Here is a 20,565-nt window from a genome sequence, read left to right as displayed (position 1 = left end):
AGAATTACGCGAAGTTCGGTAAACGTTCACAGCGACTGTTATAGTTTCATCGTACGTGCAACTGAATATAGTGTGTCTAATTTTACCATGGCATTCGCCAGTGATTTGCTCTCGCGGGCATCGTGCTCTTTGAATCGTGAAACTCCGTTTCTCGATTACCTTGTTCTTGAACCTGACCCTTGGACCAATCTCCGCATCTCGTTACCCAACGATAATTTTCAAGTTACAAGATGAAGCTGCAAGCCTTTTAATCGTTTTCTGATATGGTTTTTAATGTCATTCTTTAATCGTTCGTATTTAAGTATCGATCAGGTGTGCGCCATTTATCGGTATACACAGGGTGTTCAGGCTATTACTAGCCAGCGTTTTTCTCGTAAACGGTACATGTGACAAAAGAAATGAAAGAGGAACAATTTATATTGTTTTTTATGCGCAATGTAAGCAGGTATACAGATCTTTCGTATTTGCACCATTTTCTGAGAAATGAGGCCTTCAGTTTTTTAAATGGAATAGTATATTTTCTGTACAAAAGTATGGTAGAGTATCCCTAAACCTAATAGGTAACGAGTAATTTTAAAATTGTATTGCTTGGAAATTTTTTTAACGTAATATCAAGGTGGAAATTCAAACAAGTGTATGTACTACGAATTTTTCATAAAGAAAAACATCGTCCCTATCACCTAGCTCTTCGTCAGGAGCGCCATGGCTGTAAACATCGCCGTCCTTCGGAAATCTGTGATAAGGATGAATCTCCATCTTGATATTAATAATATTTTCAAGTAATGAAGTGAAATTACTCGTTACCTAGTCGGTATAGGGCTAATAATAAAGGTCAATACTTTTTTATTTAGAACTCGATACCCTACCATATATTTGTATAAAAAATATATCATTCCATTTAGAAAACTGAAGGTCACTTTTATTTCTCAGAAAATAGTACAAATACGAAAGATCTGTATACCTGCTTACATTGCACATAAAAAACAATATAAATTGTTCCCCTTTCATTTCTTTTGTCACATGTACCGTTTACGAGAAAAACGCTGGCTAGTAATAGCCCGAACACCCTGTATATATTTATTATTATAGTTCACGTCCGACCGTTCGACGTCCGATTTTTCAATGCATCGTCGCCAAAGAAACCAAGCGGAAGAAATAAATATTCCTTACAACTTTGGTCAGAACTTTGACAAATCCTTGGATCGGGTCTTCGCCCTTGTGTTGGAAATATAAATAGCTACGGGTGAGCTAGGTCGGTGTCTCTATGCCATTCTACCCAGAACGTGCATCGCATGTTCAAATATCGGTTATCAAATCATTTCTCGTGCGTCAGTTTTCTTTCTAACTTCATCGTATAAGCGTCGCGTCGTCGTAACGATGCCGCTACGGATTCTATCGTATTCCGGAACCTCTCGAATCGAACCTCGTAGATTTCGAATCGTCGTACTATACGACGAACTAGCACGTTGAATTAACACGTTGATCGCCACGTCAACTATATATGGGTGACAGTGCTTTTCACTCAAAAACGAACAAAATTAATTCTGAATGTTAAGTGTCAAAGAAAATAAATTCGAATGAAGTTCTTAAACTTCGATGCAGTTGTAAAAATAGATGCCACGGTAAATGTTTGATTATGTAGTTTCCAGTAGTCTGGAGACGAAACTTAATCACAGTAGAAATTTTCAGGAGTATCATAATCTGGCAGTCAACGTGTTAATATTTCACGTGTGCATACCTTTATTGTCAGTGCAAGAGGTGCAACAACCAATTTAAAATGAAATTAATAAGAAAAGAAGTAAGAGGTTAACAGGGCAGACAGTAGGGCAGTGCTTAGCGGAGTCAACTGCCACGCTGAGAGTCTGGGTTCGAATGCCAGTCGTGTTCTGTCCCGATTTTTTATGGTTGGGTTAGGGTTGGTTAATACAAATATGAAGTACGGCAAAAGCCTAGGGCGAAAAAATAAGAAATAAGATAAGTGCAATAGCAAATAAGGGGAGCGAATAGTCAGTAGCTCCTCAGCTAAGCACTATAAACTCAACAAACAACAATAAGAGGTTAACATTAAAAATAATAAACTTTAATTTACGCAAATTCTACTCTAAAAATATGTAGGAATGCGTGGTCCGGTGCTACTCAGGCAAAACTACAGACAAGAGAAATAAGAAATGGCAGACAGTGGGGGGATAACTGAGAAATGAAACAAACGAGAATAATGAGAATTAAATATGTAGGAATGCCGGTTAATTATTTCTTCCCCCTAAAATTTATTAATAAAATAAATATGGAGTTTTATTGTCAGTTGGTTCCTGTACGAATACTTATTACACGTAATCGAACAGACGTCGTCGTATTGCGGTGACGTTTAGAAAAGATTAGAACGACGGTTCAGCATCGACCTCGTTCGAGGTCGAGTGTTTTCTTTCCTTGCTAGATCAATCGTGACCGATGTCAGCACTTTTCGAAGAAACTTTTTGACCCTATTAGGAAACAAAAGCTACTAGTCGCGCACTCGTGTGTGCCGTTATAACGATACTTACGATACCGTCCGGGGAACATTTCATTTTCGGGATTTCGCGAATCGATAGGTCTCGTTTCGTCGGGGATATCGACGAAATCAGTATGGCGACGCGAATTTAAACAATTTAACCAATTACTTACTGAATTTCTCAAAAGTTTATTAAATGTAGGCGTCCATCTTGGTCTTGTATCATTTTATAGAATTGTCTCTTTTCTCTGAAAAGAAAAAAAGCTTGTGCTGTCATTGAACAATTAAAAAACGAATTTAATAGAAGTGGACTTGAGATTCACAATAGGTTTCAAAGCGTTTAATTAGTACAGTACCATGAGAAAATTGACGAGCCTTGTAAGTCCCGCTACTAAATAAAGGATTACCATATTTTACGGACTACAAGACACGCCTTAATTTTTAAAGATAAATTAATCAATTTAAATTACTAATTATTAAATTAATTTAAGCAATTCTTGAAAGAAATAACATTTTCATTATTAAATTGTCTCTATATGGCCATTTTTAAATCTGACGGGAATTTTAAATCGAACACTGGACATTTTTATATTAATTTCGAGTATAAGACGCGCCCGAATTTTAGAAGCAATTTTTCGAAGAAAAAGGCGCGTCTTGTAGTTCGTAAAATACGGTGAACGAAAATTCAGAAATTTCGGGAACCGTAAGGAAGTAAGTTGCAAGACGGAAAACCGAGTCTAAACATAGTTTGGGCAAACCCCTAACGTTCTGGGCATCCGTCGTCGGAGCGAGAAAAAATAGAGGAGAAAAAAGAAATGGGGAAAAAGGAAGTCAATGCAAATCGAGAAACGCGGTGGAAACGAGTGCGCGTGGTGCGACTCTAAGGGCCGCCATAGGAGGGGTAAATGCTCCGACGAAGAAGCCCACGATTTTGTCTATATTTAACCCGGTATCTTCAACTACGCTGTTTTTAAGTACTGCACGCATTCGAGGCATCGGTGGGAATTGTGCGTTTCGGTTTTTGTCCTTAACGTTTTCGTGGAGAACCCGAGGAAGGGCGCGAATCTTAGTCGCTTTTCTCGTGGCTACCACGGCCGGTCCAATGACTGTTTCCAAACTGTAGTATTATATGCATTTCTTATATGGAATATATAAATCATTAAATTTAATCCGGCAACGCGCAGTGATTGCCCTTGAACTTTGTTGATTGTCATCGCGATAGAAGGACGCGCAGGAAACTGTAGTCGTTTGAATAATTTCAAATCCATACTATTACCTTCTCACGCCTGAACCGCTGAACAGAAATATAATTCTCTTGAATTTAAATTTGGGAGTGGAAGCATTTGTTGTTTTAAACGAGGACAGTGTCGTATACAGGGTGAATCGTGTATCTTGTTCTTGTATTTATTCTATTCTATTCTATTTATTTTTATTCTAGTTCTTCTAATATTTTATTTTGACAAATGTAAGATTTCAGTTCGAAATCTCAATATTTGTATTTGAAGAATCTGACAGTTCAACCACGTGAATGTATTCTTAACCGACTTCGAAAAGAAGGAGGTTACTCAATTCGTCATTTATATATATATATATATTTCTTTTTTTTAATGTTTGTTCACTAATTACGCCGAGATGGCTTGACCAATCGGGATGAAAAATTAACACTATTAATATCGCCGGTTCCACCAAATACTATCCCAAACTTACTCAGACAGTATTTTCATGGAGGAAGTATATACATTAGCAGTAATCAATATTTCCACCGTCAGCTTTCGCAAAAAAAAAATATGCCCAAACCTACTAAGACAGTACTTTCGTGTTACACATTAACTGTATGCAATATTTCCCCTCCCCCATCCCCAAAACAAATACATCAAACTTTCTCAGACAGTATTTTCACATAGACAGTATACATGTATACAGTAACACTATTGAATATCAGCGCTCCCACCAAGTACTATCCCAAAACCTACTCAGACAGTATTTTCGTATAGATAGCATACACCTTAACTGTATGCAATAGCGTCCCTCTTCCCGGCCACCAAAACAAATACATCAAACCCTCTCAGACAGTGTTTCCACGTAGACAGTATACACGTATACGTTAACAGCATTCGATATTGCCGTCCCCCACCAAAAGCTGACTCAAACTGGAATTAAAAATTTGTTTTAATTTTGTAAAAATTGAACCACTGATCCATTCAACTTTGTCCTTATATTTAACGTATCTTTAAAAACAACAAAGATATTTAAGCCGGTAACGTTAGGTGACTCACTCTGTATATGTGCTAAGTTTCACGTTGATCAGTCAAACAGTTTCAAAGTCTATCGATCATATATAAATATACAAACATCCGTTTTTATACAAATAGATACACGATTGTGTCACGCATTATCCAATTCATTTCCACGTAAAATATTTTTGCATTCACCTCGAAAGGAGTGTCTATAAGACTAGCCGGTTGTTCCACCACGTTTCATCAATAGTTACGAATGAACGTCGGTAGGTTTAGCGTTAATTGTTGAAAAAGTGTCCGTAAAGTTGGGACTGATTCTATAACGCGTCGTCGACTAAGCTCCTCCCCACGTAATGCATCGGCATCGACAGCTTACTTGATAACGGGATTCGAACAAAAGTTATGTCGGTCACGCTCTTTCTCGACAGACGTAATAACGTTAAATATACGTATACGTAGCGTCGCACCATCACCATTTTTATCGATATCGTTTGCACCGGCGAGTACGCGTATATTCCTAGAAAAAAAGAATCGCGCCGAGATCATCGGGCATTAAAAAGTCGTAGCAGGCTGCAGCTGCCACTGCTGTCCCCCCTCGTTCTCATCCCCGACGTGGCACGGCTTCTCTTGTATCACCGTCAGGGCTTCCGATCAATTTGACATAGACGGTTTTTGCTGGTCGTGTGGCTCGATATGTACATTTAAACGATTTAATACGCGTACCAATTCCCTCCTATCGTCCAACCCTTTATTTACTGGCGGGACTTGAACGTTTTAAATAATCTCAAATCGGCCGACACGAAAAACGTCCCTGGAAACCAGAGATGGGCATTATTTAGATAACAAAATTATTTAAATAGAAAATCGAATAAAGATACGTAACTTTATTTTTATTCGATGACTGTCGGATAAAAAAATGTATTCGAAGTAAATGTACTCGAGGGATAAAGATAACTAAAATTATCTTTATTTGAAGGCTAAAGATACCTGCTTTATCTGCAGAGAGTTTCACTCGTTAGATACCGGAAACCCGTTTTTACCAACTCGAATCGCTATCAAACCGCGCCAAACCTGGTCAAACACGCTATCAAAATTTGTTAGTTGAACATTGTTGTATACTGTATGTAACTAGCTGTTGTAACTCGTTAATTGTTATTTATCTTTGTTATATATTTCTTTATCTGTTGATTTAATCCACTACAAGTTGAATTTTTTTTACAAACAACTTGCAAGGCACTTCGATATGTAATGGTGGCTGCCAACCGTCGTCGACGTTGTCATCTCTTATCAGAGACATTGCACAGTTAAGATGTATACGTCGTCTGTTGAATTAATTGGATCTAAATATTGTATTTATTCCGAAGCCCCGAACTAAAGAAACTCAAGAAAAAGAAACTCAAGAAATAATGTACTCTTGCACATTGAATGAGTTATTTCTAAATGTATTAAAACTTTTCTTTATGTAGCCAGTTACTATAGCAAGTCCTGAGCGCTCTTTCACTAAATCAAAATTAATAAAGCATCGAAAAAGAAATTGCAAAAAATTGTAATTTTTCCAAAGCAAGTAATATATTAGCAAAAACAAAATCACACGTTGGATAAACATGCATTAGTAATATATGTTCGCGTTTGTATTTCTTTTTTACTTTACAACAAATTTAGGGCTCGAAATGGTTTCTTGGGCAGGACAAGCTCTTTTTCTTTTGGAAGCTCGTTAGAGACAACTCAATAAGATTATATAAGACAAAGATGGACGCCTGGATTTAAAAAACTTTTGAGAAATTCAATAAATAAAGGGTTAAATTGTTAGAGAGAGTCTTCTCCGTAAGATGTGGAGAAGCGATCGTTCTAGTTACGCGAGATTCGCTCGGTACCGCCTTGGCAGCCAGCTCCGTTCCATTTTGCCGCATCATCGATTCCTTACTTTGGAACGAGAAGCTGAAACGATCTAATTGCCGCTCGTTCTTTTCGATTCTGGCGGCGGCGTCTATTGTTCGCAAGGAAACCGTCGTACATATGTACGCGTACCTATCTGCTTCGACGCGCATCGATGATTCTCCTTTGCCATTTTTTTTTTTTGTATCACGCTACCTTGAACATCACGCGTATCGAATACGCCGTGAACACTCGAGTTTCGATGCTTTTCAGCCGCTTCGACGAACAAAAGATTCTTTTTAAGGGGAACAGAGAAATTACGTCGAAACGTATTCGTACGTTGAGTAAATGCTACCGTGTAAAAATGTCCTGCGAAAGGTACGTCGCATAGGTGGGAATAGAGTGGTTGCAGGATACGCGACGATCGATTGACGGCTACTACGGAACTACGCGACGGGGTGCGGTATTCGTGACGTCATGAAACGAACTCTGTCATTCCCTTATCGGTACCAAGAAATTCATTTTGCTTTTCGATCGTCGATGTTTTATTCAGCGACCAGATTTCCTCGCCATTCTTTATGGAATGCTGATTTATATGTATGGTATAAGAATGAAAGCCCCGACTCACTGACGTATCAACGCCCAGATTAAAACCTTGAACCTAGAAAGCTGAAATTTTGCACGGAGAGATATATACGAGGAATAAGAAAGGATATTTCGAAATTCAACCCCTAAAGGGGTACAAAGGGAGTAAAAAGTTTGTATAAGGAATATTTTATTTGTGGTCCGATTTGCTTGAAACTTGATCTCTTTTCTTTTTGATATAATTAATTAAACACGTATTTCGGCATTTAAAAAAATTCAACCCCTGATGGGATAAAAAGGGGTTGCAACGTTTGCACGAGAAATATTGTATTTGTTATTGGATTTGCTTGAAACTTGGTTCTAATTCTCTTTTATGTAATTAATCGAACACTTATTTCGGTATTTTAAAAAAAATTCAACCCCTGATGAAGTAAAAAGGGGTTGCAACGTTTGTATGAGAAATATTTCATTTGTTATTGGATCTGCTTGAAACTTGATCTCAATTCTTCTTGATATAATTAATCAAACAAGTATTTCGGCATTTTAAACAAATTCAACCCCTGAAGGGGTGCAAAGGGTTTTCTTTCGTTTTCCTTTATAATTGATTTCTTATTCAATTCGACATGTATATATTTTTTCAAGGTATGTTTTTTCAGCCTCTAGAGTGGTGTTAACCCTTAAGAAAAACTCTTGGACGTGTAACATGCCGAATGCCGTATTGCTTCTCCGAACAACTGACGTTCTTTTGTTTAAAGATTCGATCACTATAAGAGCGTTTTCGATTATGCGCCAGACCGATGTGTAATTCGCTTTCCTGGTCAGTCGGGATGTAAGACGGACTTCAAGCAGTTCTGGCCTTCTTAACCTTAACCTTACGTTACTCGACCCTGAGCAGTCCTCGCTTTACGAAGCCAGAGTAGTGCAGTCTCTTGGGTAGCTTATACGTAGTTATGACCCACTACTTTGTTCCGTTCAGTTGGCATCATCGTTCAACGATTACCGGGATATGGAAAGACGATTACATTCTCCGTAATTCGCTGAAACTCGGGACCGAAAGCGACGAATTACCGCGTAGAAGAACGTAAAATTGTACGCGAAGTATCCGCCATTTTGAAAGAGAGGCAACGAAAGAAAGAAAGGGAGAACCGAGCGTCTCCGAGTGCGGCAGAAATCAAAGGGCCATGTCGGTGAGACACTACTAACGCAACGACAAAAGATTTTTTATTTTTGACTTCTTAAAATGACACCAAACATGATATAATTTATTTGTTTATTTTATTTTAAAAATGATATCCAAACCACCAAACGTGATATAATTTCCTTGGTTATTTGTTTATTTTAAAAATGATAACGATTTGTTTCCTCTTGCCTGAAAAATACGCAAACATGTATTAAATTATATCATTTTACTCAGAAAAGAAACACAAATACGACGGTCCAATTTTCACTTCCAAAAAGTAAAAAAAAAAAAAAAAAAGTTTTGTCGTTGCATTAGTAGTGTCACACTGATATACGGACCCGGATTAGGTTCCATTGTTTGGACGTTTGGCCCCCGAAGATCGACGCCAAGTAGTATAGAGGGGCGGGAGTAACTGTAACTCCTCCCACTGTAACCCCCACTTCTTCCGCACAGTAAACGAAAACAGTTCCCTCTAATTGTCAACGTTACACCCCAAACCGTATCTGGATAATTGCTACAACGTTCGTTTGTATTTGTGTTTCAGGTTTCCTGTCATGGGACAAAGACAGTTGCCACGTAGATTTAGAAAAAGAGTTGCTGGCGCTGGTGGCGCAAGCACCGGAAGGAGAAGAAGCTCGGAACGGTATTGACACTTGTATAATATTTTCGTAGCAATCGATCGTCGGCTAGTCAGTCTGAATTATTATATTTTTATATCCTTTATATTCGCGATGCGGTCAAGCAACGTGACGTACGTGCTCGTGTTGTTTTATTCGACGAGACGAATGAAATTTCAGGCGAACGACTGATCCAATACGCTACCGAGAATCTTGTTACGGAAGTTCTCATTCACCCGCAAACAAACACATTATTACAATGTATCCGCAACCTTCTCGCGAGTTTCACGAAACATCGACACATCATACACGCCGGCTATACCTTCGGTGGAAATGGTTCCTGGATACTGCAAGTACGCACGCTTTTCGTATTATTTCGTAAACTCTCTAATTGTTGCATGCATCGTACAAATGATAGATACGACGTTGATAAAGTGTATCGTTCGTTAATTTAATGTTACCCAGTTCGTCGAATTTATTCAGCGATAAATGTAAAATAGTAAAGATTGGATAAGTGCGAGACAGGATTGACTCGATAAATGCAAGATGACTATCCCCACCACTGGGAGGGGAGGGGCCTTGATGCAAGGCGAGCGACCAGTGTAATATGATCCTAATGGACCTCTTTCCTTTTCACTCTCTGTCCTTTTTTACGTTCGACGCTCGACTCGAGCCAAACGTAAACAGAATAGAAACCTCGACTGGATACAGTAATGTCTCTTTAGATGCACAAGCTCGGGACTGACCTTGTGCAGTTATCGTAGAGTTTGTATATTCTTTGATGTTTGCCGATGCCTGTCAAACGTAGACAAGAACAGCGAATAAAGAAGAGGACGGAGCGAATGTAATGCAACAATGAAACTTTCTTATTATTAACTTTTTTGTTGTGAAACTTTTACCGTCGTATTCCTGGCATTCTTCTGATTAAAATGAGTCCAAACACGACGTACGTGTCAACATACTTACTTGTAACAATTTATTATGTACTATACAGGGTGTCCCAAAAATGTGGGAGGTCCTTGAAAGGGGTGGTTTGGTTTTTATTCGCTGTCCTTGTCTACGTTTGACAGGCATCGGCAAACATCAAAGAATATACGATGTCCACGTTAGTTGCACAAGATCAGTCCCGAGTGGTAAATATCGTCCGAATTATATCGTGTTTTGTCTCATTTCAATCAGAAAAATGCCAGAAATACGATGGTAAAAGTTTTACAACAAAAAATTTATTGTAATACTGTAATGTATTACTCTAACTGCAATGTTTCCCGATTTTCTTGCACTTATCCAGTCTTTACCGTACACGGTGCGATCCGTTCGTCGAGATTAAGTAATTAACTAACGACTCTCGACCGAGAGTAATCACTCCAATTGACCATTGTGCCGAAACGTTCCTCTAGGATGGAACCTTCAGCATCGCCGACTTTTTGGACGCGTTCAGCGAACACGAAGTGCAGAGAGTGCTTCGGGCTTACGAGAACAGCGTTACGGTGGACATTCATTGCGCGGGTGTTGGCGATTGGACGACAAACCGGCTGTCGAAAGAAGTTTGCACCAGGTACGCGTCGTTCGTTTTCAAATATCCCACGACTGCCCTATTCGCGCAAACTCTTGGATTTTTCTCTATGCCGTAGGTCCTGCAGAGTCCGAGTAAATCCCGATGACGTTCTCACCGCCGGGGTACCGGCGATCGCGAGCTTCACCAACTACATCGGGCAGTACCTCGTCGCTCAAACTCTGGATCAGCTCATGGAGCCATCCGACGTTGTGGGCAACATCCGATTCAGTCATCCAACGTTATACGTCTTCCCGGGCGGACAAGGGGACGCCGCCCTTTTCGGCATAAACGGTTTTAATATGCTCGTGGACGGAGGTTTTGCAAGAAAGGCTTGTTTCTGGGACTTCACCAGGCACTTGGACCGCCTCGACGCGGTTTTAGTCACTAGAATAAATAACAGCAACGTTGGAGGCATGGTCAGCGTTGTTCGTAAAAAGAAGGAGATGCACGTTTATCCTCAGATCGGCCACTTCTTCTGCAATCTAGTCGTAAGTAGTCCCTCGAAGCGTCGGACGAGACTTTCGAGTCCCAAACAAATTGAACCTATACCGATAGTCACCTTTCGAGTTATTGTATTATGTTAAGATGCAACTGACTGTTCATAATTTTTGGTCCCCCAAAGTAAAGAGCAGCCTAACTTAAATTAACCTAACTTAAATTAACTTTGCGTTGTCTTCCAACAGGAGAGAAGGCAATCCAATTCACCGGACGGCGACAAAGACATCGACCCCTTAATTCTGAACCTCACCGACATAGGACAGGAGATGGTCGCGAATCTTCGGCACATTAATCTGCGAGCGCATCCGTGCTACAGGGATCCCGATCCGATTAATTTGTACCACAAAGTGGGCCACGGCACCCTGGACATGTACGTTCTCAGCCCGAACAAAGACAGCCGCGAAGTGAGAGAATTTCTAGCGAAATGGCACTCGTGCGACTCGAAATTGTTCGCGGGATCTCACAAGAAGGACTCGAACAATCCAACGTTCCCAATACAAAACCTGGTCTCGATATGCGTTCTTTTGGTGTGGCAACCGGCCAACCCCGAGGACACCATTACGAGGATCCTGTTTCCCGGAAGTACGCCTCAGCACAAGATCTTCGAAGGTTTCGAACGGCTGAAGCACTTGGAGTTCCTGAAGCACCCGGTCTGTTCCGCGAAGAGCCTCTCCCCGTCCACGTCCTTGGCGACACTGCGGGACAAACCGGCCAAGCAAAAGTTGAGCCTGATCGACAAGGAGCCGACGAAGAAGCTGTCGGACGCGAAGAAGGAGAAGAAAGACGCGGCCGACGTGAAGGCAGTGAAAGGTGGCGACGACTCGCATCCGAAAAGCATAATGCAGAGCGCGCCGATCATACCTACCAAACCGCAGCCGGCTAAGATCGAGGTGAAAGCCAAGAAGGCTGCGGAGAACAGAAAGATCGAAGTGGAGGGAAAGGAAGCGAAGGAGAGCAAGAAAATCGAGAAGGAATTGAGGGAGGTCAAGAAGGAGGTTCCTAGGAGAGACGCCGGGAAATTGGAGAAACATGCAGCGGAGAAGCAGACGGAGAAGCCGGACAAGATGGACGAGAAAGGCGAGAAACGCGAGGAGGATGGCGTTAGAAAGGAACCAACGACGAAATCGGAGTCGGAGAAGCTCCCGCCGAAGATAAAGAGCGAGTCGAAGAAGAAAGAGTCGAAGGAAGCGAAAGTGGGGGTTAAGATCGGTAAAACCGAGGCGACGCTTAAACCGAAACCATCCGACAAGAAGCCGAAACAGTCGACGGACAGGAAGGACACCGGTCTCGTGAAGTCGTCGCCGACCACGCCGAAGAAAACCGTGAACGGAGTCGCGACCAAGACGGAGATATCGAAAGTGAGCGTGCCGAGGAAGCCGTCCACAGGCCTCAAGACCACGACAGCGCCACCGCCGGCGAAGAGCGCGAAAGATGCGAACAATAGGAAGGTCGTGGAACAGAAGAACATCGAGAAATCCGGAATAAAAGAGACGGCAGTCGCCGCGGTTAAGGTAACGATACGAGGAATTGGCTGAATTGCAGTTTAACGCCACCACTCTGAGCTTTTGACACCTGTCATACTTTATTCTGCTCGTTTTGATGTGGTGAATACCATAGACATATGAAAGTATGGGGAATACGAATACCATTTTCGTTTTTGGCGCAAATTCTGAATTTCCGTCGAAATAGAGCATAATCCTGCTAACGACATAATATTTCATCCAACGTTACACAAAGCTTCATACCATGATGCAGCAGGTTACAACATAATCCTCGATATAGATACACAGTATAATATATTCAACTCAAATATAAAAAGAATATAGTGTCTAATGTGCTCTTTCTGATACGTCCTAGGTTCTATATTTAAATCCGGCCGTCGTAAAATTGTGTGCATTGGGTGCATTTTGGGGGCGTAGTCTATTAAAACTCAATTAGAAGTGAACACTATCAATATATTAGATTAGGTTAGGTTTCATTTAAATCCGGTTAGCTTACGATATTTAAATCCGGTCGCCGCAAAATTATACGTATTACTAAGACAGTTTTATCCAAATATCTTGAAACTTTGTACTTTTCACCGAAAACGACAATGATATTCGTATTCACCACGCCAAAACGAGTAAAATGACAGGTGCAAAAAAGCGAAATAAGGTTAAACTACAGTCATTACCTATTAATTTACTATTAATTTACTAACAGGATCCTTTGCGAAGCGTTCATCTAACTCTCAATATTTCCATACTTCAGGTGTCGGCGAAGCCGAAACTGATGGACCGCAAGCCGATAGCTCGCCGAGGTAAACCTGTCAGCCCTAGCAAAGCTCGCGTGCCGGGCAGTCCCGCGAAATCGACGCGAAGCACGCCGACCACTTCCGTGAAATCCGACAAGGACGGTGTAATTCGCAAAGCGAAGGGCGACAAGGGCACCACCGACTCGTCCACGGTGTCCACGCCGTCCGGAATCGAACCGGAAACGGCGGCCGCCGCCGCTGCCGCGGAGGCCGAAGCAGCAAGGCTCGCCGACAAGAGCCTGATCGAGAAGTCGGAGGACATTTCGTTGGATTCCATCGAGAGCAAAGTTCTCGCTGACCTGAAGGAAGAGCGAGAGGTCGTCGAAGAGATCGAGGCTGTACTTCAGAAAGCGGAGAGGATAGAGGAAACGAGAAAAGACGATCGCTTCGAGGGCGACGACGAGATCACCGCGGAAGTGACCGACAAGAAAGAGGAGGACATCACGGAGGAGGACGTGACCGCCGAGATCGAGGACGCGCCAAAGAAGGATAGTTTGAGAAAGGGAAGCCAGGAGCTGACCGAAGAGGACGAGTACCTGATCGTCGAGAAGGAAGAGGTTTACACGGAGGATTCAGTTCAGAGCGGCGAGGGCGAGCAGAAGCACGTTCTCGACGAGGCGGAATCCGAGAAGGCGAAGATACTGAAGGACGCGGAACTGGCGAAGGAAAAAGCTCTCGATGAAGGTGAGGAAGAGGAAGAGGAGGAGGAAGAAGAGGAAGAAGAAGGCGAGGAAGAAGAAGAGATCGAGGAGAAAGAAAAGGACGAAAGCGCGGAGAAAAGGACGTCCATAGACCTCAAAGCGGAAATGGTATCGAAGATCGAGAAGGAGCCATCGCCAGAAATAACCTCACCGGATCAACGAGAAAAATTAGAAGAAGAAACGAAAGAAACAGTCGTATCCCCAGCGGAGAGCACGCCGAAGCCCGAAGAGAAGGATGACTCCGGTAAAAAGGACAGCGAAGACATCACAAAAGAACCGTCTAGCTTGAGTCCGGACAAGCTGGATTCCTCCGAGAAGAAAACCACGGACACCGATCTGAAGCCAGAAGTCGACCAAAAGGAGCAAGTACCTTCTCAGAAGTTGGAGGAATCGCAGGAACGAATCTCGACGATAGAATCCGGCGCCACGACGACGGCGCCGACGCTTCCGGAAGATGAGCGAATACCTCTCGACGAGATCAAGGAGGACATCGATGAGAAACACATAATCGAGGATGTTAAGGAGAAAGACGTGCCACCGGCGAAAATCAAAGAAGAGGCTCCCGCCGACGTCGGCGTCGCTCCCGTCGACGTCGTCGCCCCGCGAGTTTCCCCTCCCGCCGTCGCGAAACCCGACGTACCCATTTTCGAAGTCCGGCAAGCCGTTCAGGGCTTGCAGCGCGACATCGTGAAAACTCCGGACGAGGTCGCCGATTTACCCGTCCACGAAGAGGTGGACCCGAAATTATACAGAATGGAGGACTTCGAGAAGGACAAGGACGAGAAACCTACGCCGCAAGCCAAAGAACCACCGACACCTCCGATCAAAGAACAAAAAGGCGTGTTCAGCTTCTTCGGCAAGGTCGCAGATAAATTCGAGAAGGGTATAGACAAGCTGACCAAGAAGTCGAAGAAGGACCCGGAGAAGGACGCCGACGACAAGTCGTCTTCCAAGTCTAGCTCGCCGAAGGAGGCGAAGCCGCACGAGAAAACTCTCCTCGAGGACGTCGACATGGACAAAATGTTCCCGAAAGTGGTCAAGCCTAGCGAGAAAATGGAAACTCCCGGTGAAATACAGCGAAAGGTTAGCGACGTGAAGTCTGTTGATATCAAAGAAACCGTTGCGTTCCTGCAGAGCGAGATCAAGGAAGCGGGAGTGCCTGCCGCGACGGGAATTGTTAAAGATGCGGTGGTTGATATCGTCGATAAAGTTACATCAGTCGATAAACCGGTCGATAAACCGGTCGATAAACCGGTCGATAAAGCAGAGCCCGCTGCCAAGGCTGAGACTGTACCAGCGGAGCTTGAGAAAAAAGAAGAGCCGGTGACGAAGGACGATGTTCCGACTAAAGAAGAAGAGGTTAAAAAGGACACAAAGGAAGAAAAGGGAGACACCTCTCAAGTTTCAAAGAAACCCTCGAAGAGGACCAAGGAAGGTTCCAGAGATTCCCTCGAGTCCTTAGAAGACGAGCTCGCCGGGGCATCTCGTGGTGCGGCACCCGTCAAGGACGTCGTCAGGGACACCCTCGACGGCGTGGTCGAGAAATTAGAAGAGATGCAGCCGCAAAGCGAGACTACCTCCCCGGTCACTAAAGAAACGGAGAGAGCGAAGTTCGATGTTCAGAGGGACGAGGACATCGAAGCGGATTACGAGGAAGAAGAAGAAGAGGAAGTCACCGGCGCCGTGAGAGATTTTAAAGAGGCAGTGCGCGACGTGGGTGAGGTCCTCGCGGGAACGGTTGGCATCGATATAGACAAACCTAAAGACGTGACGGAGATCGTGAAGAAAGTCGCCGAAGTTTTGAAAGAGGACGATTTCCTTTCGCACAAGGCACTGTTCGGCGAGGCACCGGTCGAGCGAAAGGAAGCGGTACCGATCGCAAAGTCCCCAGTTCTCGAGGACGCGAAGCGCGACGAGAAGGTCGCCGTAATGCCGACCAAAGTCGGCATCACCGAGGAGTTCCCCCAGCAAGAAGAAGTCGAGGAGCTCATCGAAGGAACCGCGGCGTCCGTCCCGATTCCGATCCCGGCCTACAAACCCGACGCGATGCGAGTGCACGAGGAGCCTTGCGTGAAAGTGACCAAAAAGACCGAAGCGTCTCCGATGGCGTCTCCGATCGCATCCCCGAAGGACGATCGCGATGTAAAGGACATCTGCGCGGAACTGTTGAAAGAAGATCCGGTCTGTAAATTGAAGCCAGCGGAGGAGCCTTCGAAGGAGGTTGACGTGATGAAGGCTGGATTGGAGGACGTGTGCGTGAAGGAAGTCGCGAAGACGCCGTTGTCTGACGAGGAGAAGATCCCGGAAGGAACAGAGGAGCCCATAGGCTTCGATCAGAAGATCGCGCCGGCGAAGGCGGAAATCGTGACGGTTTCGCCCGGCTCCACGCCGACGTCGCCGAAATTTGTAACCGATAAACTCTACGAGAGCAAAGAACCCGCTGCCGAGCTGTCCGCTGAGATAAAAGCCATCGTGGACAGAGTGGACCGCGTGGTGGAAGAGATCATCGAGGAACTCGTTACGAAAAGAAAGAAGATCACCATCGAAATCATCGAGTACATCACGACGGTCAAGCGCGTCCCGAGGGAGCGCGTTATTTACATCATCGAAGAGATTATTGTGAGGAAAGGGCTGTCCCGAGAGGACGTCGTCGATAATGTGGAGATATTTAAAGTCGAGGAATCCATTACGCCTCAGCTGCGAACGGAACTGGAGGAGTATATCATTAATGAATACGTGACCAAAGGAAAGCGCATCACCATTCGAATAGTCGAGGAGATCTCCGTTAGAATGATGGTTCCGAAAACGATTATTATTCGAATTATTCAAGAAATTATTCTCAAGAAGCACATGTACGTACCTACGGACGGGATATTCGAAGCCGAGTCGGGGCTAGTGGAGGATAAACGAGAGGAAACGGTGTCGAAAGTGGACTCCAAGAAAATGGAGGAGAAATTACCCGAAGCGGCAGAACCCGAAGAGCATCCAGAAGAAGAGGACATCGAAGAGGACGTCGAAGAGGACGTCGAAGAGGACGGCTTTGTCACAATTAGTAGAAAGGTTTCGAAAGAAACGATCGACGCTAAGAAGAAAGCGGCTGTCGATAAAGCGGAAGAAGCGAAACGAGGCACCGGAAAGGAACACGAGAAAGACGTCACCGATGATTTCGAGGCTGTCGAGCAAGAATACAAAGTACACGACGTGACAATGTCCTCTTCCCAAAGAGCGTCGCGAGGCGCCTCCCCGGATTGGGATGAAAACAAGGAGAACGAGTACGCGGAAGAAGCCATCGAAGACAGAAACGTCTTGGGAACGGACGCGTCTAGATTGATGGACGCTATCGAAAAGCACGCAGTACCGGACGCGAAACCTTCCGCGGTCGCTGAAATCGCCGCGACGAGAAAAGAATCCGTGGAACAGATTACGAAAGTGCTCGAAGAAGCGAAAGAGAAACCGTCGGATGTTAAACCAACGTCCCCTGAGAAAGTAGATAAAGCTGAGGTCGCTGGAGTCGTAGAAGAGAAATCTAAGGAAGAAGCAAAAGAGGAGAAGCCTAAAGAGGAAGCACCGACGAAACCGGAAGTGAAACTAGCGGATGCTACGGGGAGGCCAGCCGAACCGAAACCAGAATTAATCGGTCACCCCGAGAAAGAGGACCGAGAGAAGGAAGAGGAAGATAAGACAGCCGACGAGAAGGATTCGAAAGAGGCAGTCTCTGTTCGAGAAGAAAAAGGTACGGAATCTTCCAAGGAAGTGTCGGTCATCGTCGAAGTGGCGCCGAGGATGGAGGAGGACACGGGATCCGTGCGACGAATGTTGGTCACAGCGAGCAGCGAGGACGGCGGCCACGAGACGGAAATTTGCCCAACCGGAAGTATCACGTTCACCAAGACGCTTACACCCGACGATTCCCTCAAAGACGCGTCTATAAAGTCGACGCCTGATAAGGATTCCTTGCTTCTAGACAAAGACTCGTTGCATTCCGGCATAAGTAGTCCGGAGAAGGATAGCATCTCCGAGAAATCCGCACCCGGAATAAAGGATGTCGGGAAAGTTACGCCCGAGGACAGCTTGGACAAGTCGCCGATAGACAGGCGCGATTCCCAGGATCTCGAAGATAGTCTCGAGAAGATGGCCGCTGGCAAGTCGAAGGAAGCTTCTCCAGAAGCGCCAAAGTCCCCGCAACAAGCGGACCGAGTCGAACCTCCTAGCGAAATGCCTGCTAAAACGTCGGTAAAGGAGGCACCTCTAGACGCGTTTACCGACGCGGAAACTTCCCAGACAGCCCTGGAATCGATAACGGCGTCCAAGTCCCCCGACTCGGCTCACTCGGGAGACGTTTCGCCGGCCGAAACTATTCTCGCGAAGTCGCCGACAGAGAAGGACCTTCCGAAAACCTCCGTCGCGGCGAAACTCGATAAAGAAGTGATACCGACTGAAATAAAAGAAACTACCGTGAAAGACACGGGTAAGATTGAATCCCCGAGCGATAAAGAACAGGAAAAAGAAACGATAACGACTGAAATGAAAGAAATTGCTGTCGAGGATACGGGGAAGATTAAATCTCCGAGCGATAAAGAACAGGAAAAAGAGATCGAAGGTAAGTCACGCGAGAAGACTCCGGAGTTACCGACGAAAGAGGAGAAGGAAACGGGTGAGATCGCGAAGCGTCCTAGTATCGACACTACAGAAGACAAGAAATCCGTGGCTAGGTCTAAGTCACCCAGTCCTTCTGATGATAAAATAGAGGAGAAGAAATCTGTAGAATTGCCTGCGGGTGAAGAAGAATCCGATCGGGAGAAACCGACCGAAGGCTCGCGGCCACCTAGCGTCGAAAAGGAATCGGTCGATAAAGTCGACTCACCGACCGTCGCAGACAAATCGCGATCACTCAGTATAACGAGCGTCCACGAAGAGGTCAAGGACTCGGTGCACGCTTCGAAATCCCCGAGTATCGCCGGGGAGAAAGCCGATTTGAAAGACGTCGACGAAAAGGCGATTGACAAATCGCGATCGCCCAGCGTTCCGATCGATTCCAAGGAGTCGGATCGCTCGAAATCGTCGAGCATCGCGAGCGAGAAAGACCTCGGAGACGTCACGCAGGCACCGGATAAATCGAGATCGCCCAGCGTAGCGAGCATTCCGGTCGATTCCAAAGCCTCGAGCGTTACTACCGAGAAACCCGATTTAAAGGATATTGATGATAAGGCGGACGATAAAGCGGTTGATAAGTCTCGATCGCCTAGCGTAGCGAGTGTGGCCAGCGACGTGAAAGAGACAAAGGATCTGAAAGGCGCTGTAGAGAAAGAATTGGAGAAATCCAGATCGCCTAGCTTGACGATGGCCGACGGTTCGAAGTCTCCGAGCATCGCCGGAGAAAAAATCGACGTCACGGATATTGAGCGATTGATCGACGCGACGGAATCGGTTACCGACGACGAAAAGTTAATCGTTCGCGGGAAACGGGACCTGCGAGACGTCGAAGAGAAAGCAGACGATAAATCTAGATCGCCCAGTCTGACTACTGGTTTGCCTGACGAGTCCGCGGACGTAGCTGATCGGTCGAAAACACCGAGCGAGAAAGAGTTATCTGACAAATCAAAGTCGCCAAGCATTGCCCGCGAACTCTCCGATTTAAAGGACGTCGACGAAAAAGGAACAGAAAAGTCCAGGTCGGCTAGCGCGAGTCCCGGCGTGGAGGACAAAGGAATTCCGGACCATTCGAAATCGCCGAGCATTGCAGGCGAGGTAATCGACTCGAAACATCTCGATGAAAAAGGGATTGAAAAATCGAGATCCCCTAGCGTGGCGAGTGTCGCAGGCGAGCCTAAGACCGTGGATCGTTCGAAATCTCCCAGCGTCGTTAGCGAACTATTAGATTTGAAATATGAGGATAAGGAGAGCGATAAAGTTAGCTCTCCTAGCGCGATCGGCGCTCCAGGGGAGCTTAAAGGAGTAACCGATCGTGAACGATCGCCTAGCGAGAAGTCCGAGTCTAAGGATGTCGACGAGACGGTAGACGAGCCTAAATCACCCGGAGCGGAGATTCCGAAGACACCCAGTACCACGCCTGAAAAGCCCGAGGTTAAAGACATCGGTGAGAAAACAGACAAGTCTAGATCGCCTAGTGTAATGGAATCTCCCGAGGAATCCAAAGATGCGAAGGATCGTTCCAAGTCTCCCAGTATCGCCGACGAAAAAGTCGATTCGAAGGACGTCCACGAGGTGACGGTAGAAAAATCTAGGTCGCCTAGTGTAATAAGCGTTCCTGGGGACACGAAAGAAACGACGGATCGATCCAAGTCACCGAGCATTGCTGGAGAAATAACTGATTCGAAGGATGTCGAAAAATCCAGATCGCCTAGCATCGCTGGAGAAAAGCCTGATCTGAAGGACATCGATGAAAAAGATATTGAAAAGTCGATTGAGAAATCTAGGTCGCCTAGCGTTACTGGAGAATTGAAAGAAGCAGACCGATCGAAAACGCCGAGCGTCGCTAGTGAGAAGCCTGATTTGAAGGACGTCGATGAAAAATC

At 44.9% G+C, this 20,565-nt stretch overlaps 1 protein-coding gene across 1 annotated transcript in view; it reads left to right on the top strand.

Annotated features, from left to right (window-relative positions):
* LOC128894377 (microtubule-associated protein futsch) overlaps positions 1–20,565 on the top strand; it is a 37,957-nt gene that overhangs the window by 7,010 nt on the left and 10,382 nt on the right. The window contains exons 3-8 of the mRNA XM_054156070.1: positions 8,910–9,008; positions 9,163–9,335; positions 10,380–10,537; positions 10,614–11,025; positions 11,221–12,546; positions 13,286–20,561. Coding sequence (XP_054012045.1) covers positions 8,910–9,008; positions 9,163–9,335; positions 10,380–10,537; positions 10,614–11,025; positions 11,221–12,546; positions 13,286–20,561 — 9,444 coding nt within the window. The remainder of the gene's footprint in view (positions 1–8,909; positions 9,009–9,162; positions 9,336–10,379; positions 10,538–10,613; positions 11,026–11,220; positions 12,547–13,285; positions 20,562–20,565) is intronic.

This window comes from Hylaeus anthracinus, unplaced genomic scaffold (genome assembly GCF_026225885.1).
Source record: "Hylaeus anthracinus isolate JK02 unplaced genomic scaffold, UHH_iyHylAnth1.0_haploid 0, whole genome shotgun sequence".
Lineage (NCBI taxonomy): Eukaryota > Metazoa > Arthropoda > Insecta > Hymenoptera > Colletidae > Hylaeus > Hylaeus anthracinus.
The sequence above is the reverse complement of the archived record's forward strand: the minus strand, read 5'-3'. Positions and strand labels throughout refer to the sequence as shown.